The sequence below is a fragment of the Penicillium cosmopolitanum genome (genome assembly GCF_028827165.1).
Source record: "Penicillium cosmopolitanum strain IBT 29677 chromosome Unknown utg000009l:1.0-9042332.0:1.0-9050551.0, whole genome shotgun sequence".
NCBI classification, from domain to species: Eukaryota; Fungi; Ascomycota; class Eurotiomycetes; order Eurotiales; family Aspergillaceae; genus Penicillium; species Penicillium cosmopolitanum.
In genome coordinates, this window is record NW_026622679.1 from 3,252,453 (window position 1) to 3,269,411 (window position 16,959).

Genomic DNA, 16,959 nt, shown 5'->3' on the forward strand with positions numbered 1-16,959 from the left:
ACATCAAACTCAACTTGCTCGGTTGGATTTAATCCTAGGTCAAGCCTCAGATTTCGATTCTTTGTATTCGAAGAATATTACCCTGTTCATTTTCGTCGGATTCAAAAGAATCAATGCCTGTCCACCGGGGGATGCCCCGACTGCCGCTTGTACCTCGACATGAATAGCCAGTCAGCGGTCTACGATGAGCTCGCCATACACATCCAGGGATCCCCCAGTGGCCAATTTCTAGGCCTGTAACCCCACGGTAACCGCCGATGACCGACATTCTAACCCCAGGATTTCGACCCCGGATTCCCAAGCGAACATACACGAAGCATCAATGCTCACCACCTTGCATGGGGATGCCAAGTAGCAATATTACTGATATAATAGCAGGCGGACAATTATTACACGGAGTTAATTTCACATTCACTTCTTTCAATCCACTCTCTTCAATTTGACGTTTTTCCCCTTCTATTCCAGTATGGGTTTGAGTCCATATCTTGGCCTTCGCGGCAATTCACTTCTCAGAGCGGCTGTGGCACTGGTCGTCTTCCCAACCTTTACCTGCTATGGATACAATATGAGTGTGGCCGGTGGTCTTTTGACCCTGCCCGCCTTCAATGAGCAGTTCCCCCGAATGGACACTATCAACACTACGGGGGCCTTGAATAAGGAGAACTCCACGATTCAAGGTGGGTCCTCATTTTGAAGCGGTAGTCCTGGGTCCTCTAACAAATTTATCAAAAAATAGGCACGGTTATTGCTCTCTATACGGTCGGTGGCATCTTTGGGGCCTTGTCATGCGCCCATCTAGGTGATAAACTGGGACGGAAGAAGATCATGTTTGCTACAAACTTGATCTGTATGATTGGCTGTATTCTCATGGCCACTTCCTTTCAATTTGTCCAGTTTATTATCGCAAGATTGGTCCTTGGCGTGGGAATTGGTGGATATACAGCAACTGTACCAGTTTGGCAGTCAGAGATCTCACCACCCAGCAAGCGAGGCTCGAATGTTGTGACAGATGGCGTTTTTGTCGGTGCTGGTGTCACGCTAGGTCTCTGGATTGATCTCGGCTTTTACTTTGTCAAAGACAACTCTGCATCATGGCGTGTTCCTTTCGCTTTGCCCTCGCTGTTCTGCATTATGGCCATGGCTGCTATTCCATTTATGCCAGAATCGCCACGTTGGTTGATCATGACTGGTCAAGTTGACAAGGCTCGCCATGTTATGGCAGCTCTCCAAGATCTTGAGCCTGACTGTGCTGAGATTTCCGATATTATCAATGAAGTTCAAACGACTCTCGCCGTCTGTGGAAACACTAATTGGACTGCCATGTTTACAAATGGAGAGCAACGTCTCTTCCATCGCGCATACCTCGCAGCCACCGGCCAATTCTTCCAGCAAATGTGTGGTGTTAACCTGATTACCTACTATGCAACCAGTATCTTCCAGGTGAGTTAATTCTATCGAAACACTGGTCTTGGGGTCTTTGGGCTTTAGACTGCCGGGGTGTCAACTTATAGGTTTCTTACTAACATATCTCTAGCAATATCTCGGCATGGACGATGTAAAGTCCCGTATTTTGGCAGCGGCAATGGGTTTGATGCAGCCCTTTGGAGGTCTATTTGCCTTCTTTACTATCGACAGGCTCGGTCGTAGACCACTCATGCTCTGGAGCGCAGCAGCCATGTCCGTTTGCATGGCCGTCCTTGCAGGTACCACATCGCCCTCGGCTCAAAATAGCACTGGTGCCTTGGTCGTAGCTGTCATCGCACTCTTCTGCTTCCAGTTTATCTTCACAGTCGGATACTCAGGCCTGACCTTCCTCTACGCTGCTGAACTGGCTCCTCTGCAAGTCCGCGCTGCTGTTAGCGCCGTCTCGACCGCCACTGTTTGGGTTTTCAATTTCCTTCTCGCAGAGGTGACTCCTATCGGATTCGCTACTATTGGAAACCAGTATTACATTGTTTTTGCGGTGATCAATGCTATCATCGTTCCGTCGGTATACTTCTTCTTCCCTGAGACCAAGGGACGGTCGCTTGAGGAAATCGATGCAATCTTCGCCCAGTCGAAGAACATCTTTGATCCTCCTCGCGTGGCACGCCGCATGCAAAACACCATCCGAGCGGACCATCCGGTTGGTCTACGTGACTCTGAGAGCGGAGGTGAGACTAGCGACTATGTTAAGGAAGAGGTCAAGTCTTAAATGCTGTCTGGGCAGTATTTTCGTCAACACTCACAAAATCGACATGGATACACGGCAAATTTTTCATAGGGTCTGTTTATACATTGAAGTGGGATAGACTGGTCACCGAAATAGTAGTTTATGTAATTGGATCCTCCATGCCAATTAAGATGCTTGCTTCAACCATGAAGCAGAATGAGATATGAATGAAACATTCACAAATAAACACAATATTCGTTCCAAATTGAACTATAGACATGCTTAGCCTAAATATTAGTGATTTTGATTCTGTTGGGAACGTGATGTCGATCGACTTGAACGGCCGTTGGCTCAGGTTCAAGTTCGAAATACCCAAAGTATTGAAATTGCGCTTGCCAATAGCTGCTCTCATCAACATCCTGGCATTGTTCAGGGACATGTCGCCATTCTCATGTAAGTAATGCACCAGGAATTCATGGCCATGGGTAGTAGCCAGGCTCAGCGGGTTTATGTCCCGGTTTTGTGGTTTTGGGGGAGGCGCGTGGAGAGTGCGCGTGGCGGGGGACCGGTGAAAGGCATCCAGTCTGGCGGGGGTTTAATCTACGATGCCACGCGGGGTCCGTGCTCCCACATGGAAACACGCATTGTCTTGTCTGCTGTTTGCTTTCAACATTTGCATCTATTGCTTTGTTTATTTTATTTACCATTAAATACCACAGTTGCCACAAGGAGCTCATCAAAACGTATACTGCCATCAATACCTATCATCCGGGGAGGTTCGGCAACTCTAGAATCAAAATGTTGAAAGGATCATCTTTTTTTTAATCATAAAATCATTTCGTCAACTTCAAACTGCACCCGATTTCTATCCTTTTGTCTAATCAGGCCTGGGGTTTATTTTAAATTACTGCAAACCCTAAAAGTGCACACGCCCCAGGGATCGCAAAAAGTCCAACCCTTGGAAGAGGCATGAAACAAATGGAATCCTTTCATTTGTCCCCCCCGCCACTAATGATAGAAAATGGCTTGTTTCATATATCAAGGGACTCTCAGCAACCTTTATTCCTTATCGATGTCAAAATTTCCAGGGGACAGCCTTTCGGTGCGACCCGGGCCAATAAGCGCATGAGATCTCGTGTCGGTGGAGTCTTGGCTGACTTGACGACAACCTAAGCGCTTGCGCATGCTTCATGATGCGCCATCAGATCTCCTCAACACCCTACGACTTTCACCACCTCGCGCCGTGACGCTCTCGCATATATTTTCGCCCCCTGTTATAGATCCAAACTGTATCCGCATTGTCTATAATCTTGAATTAATTCAAGGAATAAAAGGAAGAAATTAAGGAACTAGAAGGATCGCGAGGGAGATCCTGGCGAGGACAAAGCACATTCTTAAATAGTCTCCTAACTCGGTATGTATCTCTCATTGATGCCAAAGTGAGATCCGCGCCAACTGGTTTGTCCGTTTGTCCATCGTCTATTCGGTCATCACCCAGCTGTTTGCTTAGTCGTCTGCTTTCGAGTCATCTCTCACTTGCTCCTTCCCCCCTCCTTCTACCTCAACCCTCTCTTCTTTTCCTCTATTCGCTATCCTCTTCTTCCTCCATTCCATTCTTCCTCCTTGTTCTCTCCTTGCCTCAACCCTCTTCACTTTGTCTCTCTTGATCTGACCCATCACCCAAACTCATTACTGACCACGCCCAACATGCTTCAGAGACTTGTTTCTCTCCTCTTGTTGGCCCTCATGGCCTCGATTGCCATGAGCAGCCCTGTTGGTACGGGCAGTGCTTCATCGTCTTCCGCTGTTTCTTCATCGGTTGCTTCTTGTGGTGACAAGCTTGTCTTCTGCCATTTCATGGTGAGTCTCGAAACGACTCGTAGAAACCTCATTGTATACGACCTAACATATTTCTCACCTCAGATCGGTATCGTTGGCAACCGCAAGAGTGCCGACGAGTACGATGCCGACATGCGACGGGCAAAAGAGTCGGGTATCGACGCCTTTGCCTTGAACATTGGAACTGACCCATACACTGACGAACAACTTGGTTTCGCGTACTGGTCTGCCGCTCGAAATGACATGAAAGTCTTCCTGTCATTCGACTTCAACTGGTGGAGCCCTTCTAACCCCTCTGCCATCGGAGCGAAGATCGCACAGTTTGCCGGCCTTGAGGCTCAACTCAAGGTCGACAACAAGCCCTTTGTCTCGTCCTTTGCTGGCGATGGCATCGACCGCCAGTCTATCGTCTCTGCCGCGGGTCGTGATATCTTCTTCGCGCCGAATTTTCACCCCGGTCAAGGAGACTTCAGCTCTGTTCAGGGTGCCCTCAACTGGATGGCTTGGCCCAGCAATGGGTTTAACAAGGCACCTACTCCTGGCCAAAATGTCACCGTTGCCGCTGGAGATGAAGCCTACATCCATGCCTTGGCTGGAAAGCCGTACATTGCTCGTGAGTTGAAACAGATATTGACAAAGACACATATTGGGCATGGTACAAGGCTAACCTCTCTTTCTAGCTGTCTCGCCCTGGTTCTCGACTCACTATGGCAGTGAAGTCTCGTACAGCAAGAACTGGGTCTTTCCTTCTGACTTGCTGTGGTATGAGCGCTGGCAGGAGATCCTACAGCTCGGCCCTCGCTTTGTGGAAATTGTCACCTGGAATGACTACGGCGAGTCTCACTACGTTGGTCCCCTTTCGTCGCCACACGGTGACGATGGCAATTCGAAATGGGCAATGGATATGTGAGTTCTCACCTCACCTATGATACCATCAACACCTTTAATATTCGCATTTACTGACTCAACACAGGCCTCACAATGGCTGGCTGGATATGGCCAAGCCTTACATCGCTGCATACAAGGCAGGGTCCACTTCACCCGGAGCATTCGTCCAGGAAGACCAGCTTGTCTACTGGTACCGGCCCACGAAGCGAGACGTAAACTGCGACGCGACTGATACCACGATGGGAGGCGCAAATAACGCCAGCGGCAACTTCTTCATGGGACGCCCGAACGGCTGGGAATCCATGAAGGACGAAGTCTTTGTGGTTTCGCTGCTGAAGACCGCGGCTGAGGTCCATGTCCAGTCTGGCGACCAGTCACGGACTTTCCAGGCCCCTGCTGGCATCAACGCTCATTCTGTGCCAATGGGAGTAGGCAAGCAGAAGTTCGCCATTACTCGGAATGGAAATACTGTTTTGTCGGGGACCAGTCTGAAGGAGATCTCAGACTCCTGCATCTGCGGTATCTACAATTTCAACGCTTATGTGGGAACCCTGCCAGCACCAGCCACAGTTGACCGACTACTACCGGACGGGTTGGCAATGTTGGCAAAGGGACTGAAGGTCGCGTGCCCGGCCAACACTCTCGGCGCCGCTCTTGCGACTGTGACTCACACTTAGGTGCAGCGAACGGTTCGATTGCATTGAATGCCGTACGCCTGGCGCTGCGACATCTACGGAGTATCTACGGATTCACACTTAGGGAACTACATATGTACATAGAATCAATCAGATTTCCCTCTTAACAATCTGCAAATCTGCATGGATCGGAATAAATTCACGGAGTAATTAGGCTGAACTGAGTGGAGCCGAGTTATTATCTTGCCCTGTCGTTACCCTATCTTGCAGGGATCCTTTATCGCCTTCTCCCACAGGTACCTTACACACCGTACAAGTACTAGTCCTCCCAGCATTCAGGGCTCACCGACTCTCGACAAATAGGAGTATCGACTTGGCATAAACATATGCCAAAAGCCCCAAATTTCCCGGATCAAATGGATTTCTCCTCAGAGGCCCGGCTGAGCTCAGAGCGTTGATCAGCAGGACAGGCCGGATACGAAGGCACTTACCCCGGGTTTATACAAAAGGTACCGACTGCTACTGCTATACCACGGAGTACCTTTCAGCCCAACAACCTTAACCAGCACCAACATCAGCATCAGCACAATATGGCGCGCATGAAACAAGGTGTCTTCTCCTGGGAGGATGTACTGGCCCAGCGATACCAGAGTCAGTCTAATCTCCTACTGAATAGCTTCCAGTCACCTACCAATTATCTCTAATCTCTACGCACGCGACAGGTAACAAACCAGCTCCCCTCCAACATCGACACCGAACCATCTCAACCCCCGAGTCCCCCGCACAACAACACCAATGCCAACTACTCTCCCTCTCCCCGGAGCTGCGCATGATAATCTGGGGATATGCCCTAGGCCACCTCCGTCTTCACATCATCCAGCGAAGTCTTCAGCGCCTCGGCTATATCATCTGCCCACTGAGCGCGACAGGAATCCCCGATAAAGCAGCACATGCGGGGAGTCCCTTCTGTGAGATCTGTCAAGGTGGGGGAATCCCCCAACCCGCCAAGGAAGCCGATCTAGTTCGGGCGGGACGAGATGCGAATGGAACCAAGCTTCTTGCGCTGGCATTGACATGCCGACAAATGTACAGTTGAGAGAACAAGAACAAAAGCCTATACTAGTACCCACTGACTTGAAGAGTTTCCCCCCTCGCGGGGAAACTGTACTTGTCTCCGGGTGAGGATCGTTTTCTAATTGACCTCTGCGGATTAGATCTCTCGAATCCACCCACCTACTCTACACGCTCAATACCTTCGAATTTAGCAACCCGTGGACGCTACCTTATTTCCGCCCCACCCTGCCGCTCGATTCCTGGGAAGCTATCCGCTCCGTTGAGCTGCGCTGGGCGTTCCCGGGTCACTGGCTACCGACGAAAGACCCTGTTCGCGCGGTATATGTGGCCGCAGGTCGAGCGCAGTGGCTCGAGACGTGTCGGACTTTGAACCGATTACCGAGTCTGCGGTCATTTGTGTTGGTGCTGGGGAATAACTGGTTCAGCGAGCCTGTAGAAAAACTACCCATCTTTCTCGAACCATTGCGTGGTCTGCGTGTTCAGCGTCCACGGCATTGCGGGTGGAGTGAGGATCCCCTATCATTAAAGCCAGGGCTGCGGAAAGACTCAAAGTTTTCCTCCGATGAGGAATCGGGTTTGATAAGTATCACACGTGGTTGTGAAAGCAGTCTGCGCTCGTCGCCAGCGTCGTCCTCCGCCTGTGTTCGTCCGTTAGTTTCAGCCGAGGTTGTGTCGGATATTCCCGCGCCGTTGGGACCGTTGCCGTCGTGGGAATTGCGATTGCAGGGTCAATCGTATTATTTGCACGAGATGGGGCGAGCAGGGGAAGGCCTGCGGCGGAGAGGGATCGACTGTGTTATCTCCATGGTGTGAGGGGAGGAAGAGTCGAGGCCAATGAGTAACGTCACGATTGCGTTGGGGAGAGAAGAGGAGAGGGATTCGCGTTCTCCTCATTAATACAACAATCCTCCAACTCTAGCCTGCCCTGTTTTACGAAATCCACATCCAGCAAATGTGCATTGCGCGATCGGAGGCTGGTCCGGAAAGCGTTGCATCTAGCCCGCATTTTTCGGAGTGAATCATGCAGCCGGGCCAGTTCGCTTTCGCTTTCGCATTATTTTTCTTTATTTGCTTCTTCTCCTTTCTTTTGTCGTTGTGTCATGTCTTCTTTTTGGGCATTGGGCATTGGGCATTGTGCCGATCTCTATCCTTCGCTCCCTAGTCCAGCTCCATCTAGACTCGGAACCATTCTAGCTGGCGCGGAGATAACAACCAAATTATGTAGGAAATTAGTAATCTGGTCGAGCAGTTACAGTGCAAGATTCCGGGCTCATCATTGCAGCCACGCCCTCGCACAAAAGGGGACATATGTACATATTCCTTGCCATGTGTGCCGAGTACACATACTCGTAGGTATGTTTGTAGATCAAGGGACACACCCCTCCACCCAATCCCAATCCCCAGCCACAGACCGACAGAACTACGATATGTACTCCCCCGTACTATGAACTACCAGAGTAGCTCTGGTCCTGGTGCTCGAACAAATCAGGCCCCAGGCCCCGCCAGAATGGACATGGGGAGATATACTTTATTCGGCACAGGGCCGACACGACCCCTGCACACGCGTCGCTTTGCGGTCGCAAACCTAAATCTTGAGATCCTTGTGAGAGAGAATAGACATGTACGGAGTAGAAAACAGACTTATAAGTTATGTACGGAGTATGGAGTATACAGTAGTGGTATCTACTGTCTGCACAACTCCAGTACTCGTATACGAGTAGATACTAGTGCTAGTATCAACGTATCAACCCCTATTGCAAGCCTTCTAGCCCTAACCCGATTTCAAAGACCCTGGACCCACTTTGTGTTCCATGGGTCGCATCTAAAAATATCCCCCTTTTCTGGACCCTCCAAGTCCCCATGAGGCCCGTGCTGCCCGAGTTTAACTCGGCCTTATCCAGCCCTATTTAATGCACTTTGGGGTAAAATATATATTAGTATAGTATGGAATGTGTGAAAATACATCTGAAGATTCTCACATACTTCATCTCAATTAGAGTACCACTTCTCGTGCAGACGAAGACGTAATGGAAGCGGGGCTACGACACGCAGCGTGGCAGTGATTCTCGAGAACACGCAGCCCGGTGCGGGATGTCGCCAGGGGCTCCACGGCTGAGTCCACGGTGGATCCACTTGCAGGGTTGTGGCAGGCGCTAGCAAAGTCATCGCGGGGGGGATGATCGCACATCATAATCAAACAGGTAATTTATGTATTACTAGGTGGAAACAGGGTCCAGGCGGAGTTGCCAAGCGGACAAGCGGACTCGGAGTTGGAAAGCGGAGTTTACGAGAGAAATACACAGATTGAAGTTGAAGTGATGATAGTTGATAAAAAAAATTAAATAAGATTGTGGTATCAGTATAATAGTGTTATATAAAAGTAAGGCAACCATTGGAAGCAAGAAGGGTAGAAGAAGAGAAAGTGAAGAGAAAAAGGAAAGGGAGGATTGATATCCTCAAGACAAAAAGTGAAAGATTGGTCGCTCCCCAGAGAGGGGAAGGTATCTTGCGACCAGATATCAGAAGAAACGTAAAGGAAAAAGATTTGCTGCCGTATTCTCGTACAACATGTGCCGTCTGGCAAAGAGAAAATGGAAATGCAAAACCCCGTATTAGAGGAAGTGTCAAGAGAAAGAAACCGTCACCTCTGGCGCCGTGCAAAATGAAACAGAAAAAAATGCCCAGGCCATTGCCATGATGTGAGAGGGGAAGGCCCTGAGTGGAAACCCGGCCAAGACGCAGAATTTGCTCTGGTCCGTGCTATTCGGAATGATATAATGAAATATGTGTTCGTGTCCATGACGTTTATCGGTCATTGTGGTGAATAGTTGGGATGGTGAATTGAGTGGTTGTGATGAACCAGTGGGCTGCTTGGAGCTCAGCATCACCGAAACTTCAGGTAAACGATTCGATCGGAAGGCTCGGGCGTCCCGAGTCTTGAAAGTCGCGGTCGCAGTGGAGTTTCACAAGTAACGCTGGTTTCAAGCTGTCGTGGCTGCTGTGGAATGCCGGGCGCACAGGTTACCTGGTGCGACCGTGTTGGCTCCGATCGGGTACATGCGAGTCCACGTTGCGGGAGGTTGGGAGGTCGAGGCGCCCGACCAGAACTCTAGTCAGTTCAACTGAGAAGTATGGTCATAGGGTCGCTCAAATGTTTCGACAGTAAAAGAATTCAGGGCTCTACTGGAGAACCCCTAGGAGAGAATGTAATAAGACCGACGGCGTAGCGATTACCGCCCATCGCGCGACCGGTCAGGTCCAGAGTGACCGTGTCCTCGAGCACTGAGCCACTCGCTCTGAGCCTCTTGGATGGCGTCGGCGTGCTTCTGGGCATCGGGGCGACCGACAAGGCTCCGTGGCAGGATGTTGTTGATCTCGGCCGCGAGGGCGGAGGCAGTGTAGCCACGCAGCTCTCTTTCTTCGCGCTCGTCCTCCTTGACCAGGCGAGCCTGGTCGGTCTTGGACATGTTTTCGCGGCGTTTACGTCGGATTTCGTGGATGGACCACAGAACCACCTCCTCTGATGCACGTTGACGAGGTTCACCGTGCTTGTTGAAGTTGCGAACGTAGCGACGGGTCACGTCGGTGGCGCCATCGATCCCGAACGCGACACAGTAAGAGATCTTTCGGCGCCATCCTTCGGCGTAGAGACGGGGGTTATCGAAGGCCTCCTCGCAAGCATCCACATGCACCCATCGTCGTTGGTGTTCAGAGTACACCTCTGTCCAGACATGGTCCTCTGCATTCCAAACCCAGCGAACACGAGCACCGACCGCGCGGCAGAACATGCTGAAGCAGTTGGCCCACTCGCCTGCTCGGCCACGGCGAGTCTGAAGGAGTTGCCAGACGTCGGAATAACGGGGGGAATCGCTCGTAAGCGCCGCATCGGGGTTCGGAACAACGGTAGAGTTCAACGCGGGTGGCGCCACGGGCGGTCTCGTCGGGGAAGGGGGAGTCATGCCTTGGGCGATGGTGGGCATGCAGCATTGCGTGCATGGGGGGGTTGTTGACGAATTTGAAGAAAGATCGCTTGAACCATCTGTAAAACAAGGGATGTCAGTCAATAAGGGTACGGTCGGTTGGGGTCTGGATGGTTCTGTGGCGCACCTTAGCAATGCCTTGATGACACAATCTTGGTATCCCCATTCGGGTTTACCGCCCACGCTGGCTGCTTGGGCCTGGATGATTTGAAACTCATCCTCGGCTTCGGAGTAAAGGCGATCGAGAGGGATGACACACAAGGCCTCGTCGAGGAGACCGGGGTTCTCGTATTTCGTCGGGGTGACAGAAAGGCCCTTGAGCAGGTTGAAGAATTTCAAAGAGGCGGGATCCTGAGGCGGAGATGGAATGATCGGAAGAGTGCGCATCGCAGCTGATGGAGATGGAGAGGATGGCTGTGTGGCTGCGGGCACGGCGGCGCCCATGGAAGGAGGCGGTGGTGGAGGAGCTCGTGAGGGTGGCGGGATGGAATAGTTGTTGGCGGAAGGAGCGGGCGACTGCGAAGTGGATCGTGATCGAGCATTCTCCTGGAGCTGGTTGAAGCGTTTGGTGCGCATCAGTTGTTCGAACTGATGTGTGAGTGAGTTGGCATCGTAGTTGTTGGTCGAGGCCGGTTGAGGCGACCGGTGCTGGGGTTTGCCGTCCGCCATGGTCGGTATAGAGGAGGAAACGCCGGCGGCAAGGCGAGATCGATGCTCCAGGATGGGGGAGAGAGAGAGACGAGGGTGACAACCCTACTCGTAGCGATATGTGTTGGAAGAGAGAGATGGGGGAAGGGAGAGGAGGAGGAGTAGTAAAGAAGGTCAGGACCCAAGGTGGAAGTGGAAGTGGACTGGCAGTGGTAATACTGGGGGATACTGCGACTGCGTATTACGAGCGTCGTCAGCCGTCCGCCGCCCAATCACGGGCCCCGCGCCCCCGGCCGCGTGTGCGAAACGAAAAAGGCCAAGACAAGACCCTTTTTCCGTATTTTTGCCTATTTTTCCCTTGCACACGTATGCTGCTTGGCATGAGAATAAGGGTCTGGTACGAGGAGACTATTATTAATTCTGGTCTTCTCCAGTTTATGATTATGATTATGATTATGATTATGAGTATGAGTTACAGTCATAACTAAGAGTACGTATTATTAAGTTTATACATGGCTGGTATACCAGAATCTGTAATTAATTGCTGCAGAGTCAGTAGTCATCATCAAAGTATGCACATCGATCATCCCGTGTACGCGTTTCGAAGCCTCTCCAATTTCCTAGAGGGCCTCGATGGGGACAGAGCCAGCACTGGTGGCGGAGACGCGCAAGCGTCCGTCTTGGCGGCCACCGCGATCGGGCTAGAGCCTCGTTGGGGACCCACCGAGTCTAACTGCCTTTGGTGATCCTCTCTGTCGATTACTGAGAGGTCTTACCTAGGACGAGCCAGAGGGTACTTCGAGATAGTATGTAACTCCCATACTGTGAACAAGTACCCATGCTGACACACCCGCTAAGCTGTGTGTGGCTCACTGGGGTGGCTCACTGGGCTCTCCCAAGCTCTCCAATGACTTGACCCCAGGGGTTTCTTGGCGTATGCTCCAGTCACACTCTAGAATAGATTCTTGTCGCTCTTGGTATGGCTCGATGTTCCTGTCGATCCCAGCACTCATGATTTCAATCTCCCACGATCTAAATTAGGGGGGGAACCTCTCCCTTCCAGAAGATGTCCAGTATGTACATCTGTAACGGACTATCCGTACCTCGTAGGAAGATAGTACTAATAGTAGCCACACCCACAGTCCCATATTGTGTACCCTGGTGACGCAACCCTGCGATCGCCAATCATCGCCCGTGGAAATCCTCCGAACGGTCAAGAGACCCTGACAAGAAAATTCAAAATAAAATAAGGATTCAAATAAAAATAAATAAAATACCAAATAGTAAGAATCTAAACTTCCAAAACAGAAAATGAATCAATCAAAAGGGCCACACAGACAATAGAAGCGGAGCCTATACTCCTCGTAGTGTCCCGTGATCTCAAGATTCGCAAGATTCGCAAGCCTGCGCTTCAACCCGATGCTTTCTCCCCCACCGACACGTCTCACACTGGAGGCTCTCCCGAGGATTTACCAAGCTCTTCTCCACTCCCGAGGCAGCCGGAAACCGTCACTCCAATCATATCCCATCTTGAATTTCCCTACTCCGTACGATGCCTACCGTAATCTGCTGGGAAAACGGCTCCCTATTTACCCTTTTTTCAATTGGGTTCTTTCAAGTCTGCCCAACTTGAAACGGCGGCGCTTGGGTTCACAGCCTCACTCGAGCGAAGATCGAGTCAACCACTTGTGGCTATGCAACCCATTCTAGTCACATCGACTCGTTCATACGGAGCATTTAAGTATGCCGTGCTGAGGCCCCAGAAATCGGATGAACTCTGTCAGTGCTGTGCAGAAAAATCGATCATGAAGCACGATCCCTTTAGTTCGGTACCACCGAACCGGTGGTCGTGGTCAACAACACACTACTACATCCAGTACCTGATTACGTATGTACTACATTCATCTCCCCCGTACAGCCATTGAATGGTATGGACGTTACAATCATCCTATCCTTATTCCACTCTCTACGAGTATCTATGGTACCCCCGTACTTGGCGACGACTCCCTACCCCCCGGCAATAAAATTGACTGGTCTGCGACAATGCAAGGAACCCGTCTCTTGGTGACTTGGTCACTCTGGGCAGGCTCATCGAGCCGAGCAAACAAGCCAATTCCACCAGTGCTTGCCTTGCCAAGAGCCCAGAGCCGTCATCGTCCGCATCGTCCGCGCATGGGCCAAGAAGAAAAGGAAGCTAGGGCGCTGCTTATCCCCGTGCTCTGACGTATCACCGTCCGCGTCCTCGCGTCCCCAGGACTCATGAAAAAAAAGCTGCTGTCATCTCCACTCCCAGAGAAAATCGCTAACAAACAATCGTTAATAACGGATGCACCTGCTCTTGGTATCAATATTCTTTACTGGGCATCACGAGAAACATGAGGGGGACTCAAGCATGAGGATCCCGCGCACGCGGCTTTCTCCTCCTCCTCGGGTCATCCTACCAATCTGCTACGTCCCCCGCCGTCAGCCAAGAAAAGATATACGCAAGTCGGCGGTGATGAGCAAAGTCTTCTCTCGGTGATCCATCCGCATTCGCATGTCCATCGTCAGATCTCGGCAAAGATGTTCATCGAACTCCTCCCAAGATCCATGAAGCGTCGTCGAAGCACGCACCACCTATTCCCTTCGTTCCGCTCGATTTTTCCTGGCAACGCATCCATGACGTAGAAAGGGAAGCTACATACAGATGAAAATAGCTGTGCTCAAGCTCATCGGAATTATTCTTTTTAACCTGGTCCACCCATAGCGCGCACTACCGCGCGTTAGCTTCACCTTCCGCGTCAGCCTCGAGTCCGCTCAGCGACTAACGTTGCGCACGACTACCATTATTCTGTCATTAGAGGATCTAACCGACAAGTTTTCTTACCTCTTTTGTGGTAGAATGATAATTATCAGTCTTTTTTCACTCAGCCCTATAACTGCAAGCTCATTTGGCGGAAACCCACTTATCACGCTCCTTCGCTTCGCTGCATCGTCGCAAGTATACCGGGCCGATAATACTATCTAGCGGGGCTATCTGACCGAAAGGTCTAGTGACCTCTCAGAAAACATTTTCTTTCCCATGAGGGGCCGGACGAAAGGGCGCGGCGCCTCGTCAGCGAATGCAGCGTGATGCCGGCACTGATGCGACTTTTAGGATCGACGCTGCAAGACGCCAATGCCGATGTTGATCGGGTTGATCATTGCGAAAGACGTTTCTCCCTCCTGTGATCCTTTATCTCGGCTGACGAATCCTTTTTGCCTCTATGCTCCCCTCGATAGCGGTGTTAGCGTCGGCTTTTTCAATCTTAATTTATATGCGCGATTTTTTTGTGTCGGAGTTATGCCAGTTTAGGACGAACGTTTCTGTTCTTCATATCCAAAGCCTGTCACGAGCGGCCGCCCCTGAACTAACAATCGATAGCTGTGTGGTTTTCATGCGCCTGTTTCGCGATACCTAATGCCTTGTCATATATAGCACTGCCTGGTAATATGGGAGCAAGAGCTTCGATATTGTGGTCTCCAGGGCTTTTTAGGCTATTGGAATAGCGTGTGAGCTCAGACATCTGCTGTTATATGGTTGGCAGTACTTAATTCTAGCAGCTGAATAATTACTATTAAGCCTCGTGCCAGAGTCCCAAGAAACGCGGGATATCAAAGCTAAAAACTGTGTTTATTCACCTTAGAAGCCCTGGAGCTTAAGGAGAAAAGTAGTAATATACGGGTTTCAAAGGTTGGAATAGCCTCCCAAAAGCTGTTTAGTACTGAATGTCTTTCTTGCTGGAGTCAAAATCTTCATTGGGCCATAACTACCTAGGGCTACTATGAGCAAAGATTTAATTGAATACTTGATGCCATCTCGAACGGCGTACGAGATCAGAGGCTTCATAGGACCTTGCGTAGTATGTCATCGGATATTGGATGATCTGCGCCAGCGATCCTATAGTTCAAAGTTTATTCGAAACAACTCGGAATCGTCAATGTTCCACGAGACAATATGGTGTTACCGACTACGACGTACTACTAGTATTCAACCCAGTTCTACAGACAATGTCGGTCTAGGAGAGCATCCATCCTTGTCGAGACCGTGACCAGCAATGAACTCGCCCAGGACACATTGGAAACCTGGTGACTCGATACTGCGTTCAGAGAGCGCTGTGTAGGAGTACAAGTCGAACATGAAGCATCTAGAGAGTTCTGGAATACTTGGTGGTCCCAACATGACGGGAAGCTACGAGTTGGTGATCTATACTATCTATACTGTAGTAAACACCAACCGCACCACTTGCCTCGAGTGCTCGGCTAGCAATGACCTTGCTTTCACCTCCCACCACTTCATCAACAGTTCTCTATCCACCATGTCTACGCGACACCAGCTGTGACATTTTTATCTTTGCGGTTCATCTCAAGCTCACGTCTCCCAACCATGACGGTTTTCATTGCCTCGCTGTATGTAACATCTCCCGCTTCTCGCTCAGCACCACCTCACATCCAGCCATCCAGTTTTCTCCCATACACCATTGACTTCGAATATTCCGGTCGGATTGGCAGGCGTCAGCGGAAACCTTCACCCAGCTATTCTGCTGTGGACAACTCAGGCCTCGGCCCTATAGATGGGCGACAGCCCGATCCTCGGCGCAAGCTTCGCCTCAGATCTAGCAGCTTGTCACTGACCCCCGGAGCGACAACTGATGATGAGAAGATCTTCAAGGGCTACGACTCACAATCCGCAGGCGAAATCCTCACAGCCGATGATCCAGTCGGACCCGGGCCCAATGAGCCTCGGGCTGTACCATGGGGCCACAGTCGCAAATTCAACCAGCCCCGTTCAAAGGCAACATTTTCCCCCCAGCCATCTATTCTAAGTCGTCCATGCTCACACCAGGAGTCCCGAGACTCTTTCCTAGATGGCGCGCCCGGTATTATGAGCAAGCCTCCATTTGGAAGCCCTCGGGCACTTCTGGCGGATGATGATTGGGCTGTCAAGGCTGCTGAACAAGGTCACGGTGGTCTTCAGAATGCCATCCATGCCGCAGAGGAGGCGGGCATCTTGCAGGATAAAATGTGGGTAGGAACACTGGGCATGCCAACCGATTCCCTCAAGCCGAAGACTCGGAAGATCATCGAGGAAACCCTAAGAGAAGAATTTGAATCGCTAAGCGTATTCGTCAGCGACAGTGAGTTCGAAGGTCATTATGCCCATTTTTGTCGAGCCGTACTTTGGCCTGCTCTGAATTATCAGATGCAAGAGAGTCCTCGACACACGGAGTATGATGATTACTCTTGGAGGCAGTATCTCCGGGTCAACGAGGCGTTTGCTGATACGATAGCAAGTAACTGGCGGCCTGGAGACTGCATCTGGATACATGACTATCACCTACTAACCCTACCCGGTTTGCTGAGAAAGAGATTGCCCACCGCGGAGATCGGATTCTTCTTGCATGCGGCATTCCCTTCCTCGGAAGTCTTCCGCTGCTTGAATTCCCGGGAGGCCCTATTAGATGGACTTCTTGGTGCAGATCTAATTGGGTTCCAAACAGAGGAATACTGTCATCATTTTCTTCATTCTTGCAGTCGGCTTCGGAGACTGGAGGTTTCGGCCAATGGAGTTCAAGTCAATAACCGCTTTGTGCATGTCAAGAGCCAACCGCTAGGTATCGACTATGAGTCTCTTAATCTGCTGCGTCAGTCCATCGAAGTCAAGGCTTGGATTTCGAGTATTGCTCAGAGGTACAAGGGAAACATTTGATTGTTGCGCGAGATC

General features: G+C 50.7%; 6 protein-coding genes across 6 annotated transcripts; 5 read left to right on the forward strand and 1 right to left on the reverse strand.

Moving 5' to 3' along the window:
* Positions 1 to 466: 466 nt before the first annotated feature.
* Positions 467 to 2,194, forward strand: N7509_009329 (sugar porter family MFS transporter; the record flags this gene model as incomplete). Its single annotated transcript, XM_056633966.1, has 3 exons — positions 467 to 677; positions 737 to 1,440; positions 1,535 to 2,194. 3 exons carry the CDS (start codon positions 467 to 469, stop codon positions 2,192 to 2,194), a joined length of 1,575 nt encoding a protein of 524 aa, XP_056484586.1.
* A 1,665-nt stretch (positions 2,195 to 3,859) lies between these two features.
* On the forward strand, positions 3,860 to 5,556 carry N7509_009330 (glycoside hydrolase family 71 protein; the record flags this gene model as incomplete). Its single annotated transcript, XM_056633967.1, has 4 exons — positions 3,860 to 4,012; positions 4,076 to 4,604; positions 4,672 to 4,897; positions 4,965 to 5,556. The coding sequence occupies 4 exons, from the start codon at positions 3,860 to 3,862 to the stop codon at positions 5,554 to 5,556; spliced, it is 1,500 nt and encodes a 499-aa protein (XP_056484587.1).
* Positions 5,557 to 6,104: 548 nt separating this feature from the next.
* On the forward strand, positions 6,105 to 7,401 carry N7509_009331 (uncharacterized protein; the record flags this gene model as incomplete). The annotated part of the gene is made up of 3 exons (XM_056633968.1): positions 6,105 to 6,165; positions 6,237 to 6,600; positions 6,729 to 7,401. 3 exons carry the CDS (start codon positions 6,105 to 6,107, stop codon positions 7,399 to 7,401), a joined length of 1,098 nt encoding a protein of 365 aa, XP_056484588.1.
* Positions 7,402 to 9,818: 2,417 nt separating this feature from the next.
* On the reverse strand, positions 9,819 to 11,237 carry png1 (peptide-N4-(N-acetyl-beta-glucosaminyl)asparagine amidase; the record flags this gene model as incomplete). The annotated part of the gene is made up of 1 exon (XM_056633969.1): positions 9,819 to 11,237. One exon carries the CDS (start codon positions 11,235 to 11,237, stop codon positions 9,819 to 9,821), a length of 1,419 nt encoding a protein of 472 aa, XP_056484589.1.
* A 1,784-nt stretch (positions 11,238 to 13,021) lies between these two features.
* On the forward strand, positions 13,022 to 13,439 carry N7509_009333 (uncharacterized protein; the record flags this gene model as incomplete). Its single annotated transcript, XM_056633970.1, has 2 exons — positions 13,022 to 13,104; positions 13,190 to 13,439. The coding sequence occupies 2 exons, from the start codon at positions 13,022 to 13,024 to the stop codon at positions 13,437 to 13,439; spliced, it is 333 nt and encodes a 110-aa protein (XP_056484590.1).
* A 2,182-nt stretch (positions 13,440 to 15,621) lies between these two features.
* Positions 15,622 to 16,944, forward strand: N7509_009334 (alpha-trehalose phosphate synthase subunit; the record flags this gene model as incomplete). Its single annotated transcript, XM_056633971.1, has 1 exon — positions 15,622 to 16,944. The coding sequence occupies one exon, from the start codon at positions 15,622 to 15,624 to the stop codon at positions 16,942 to 16,944; it is 1,323 nt and encodes a 440-aa protein (XP_056484591.1).
* Between the last annotated feature and the right edge of the window lie 15 nt (positions 16,945 to 16,959).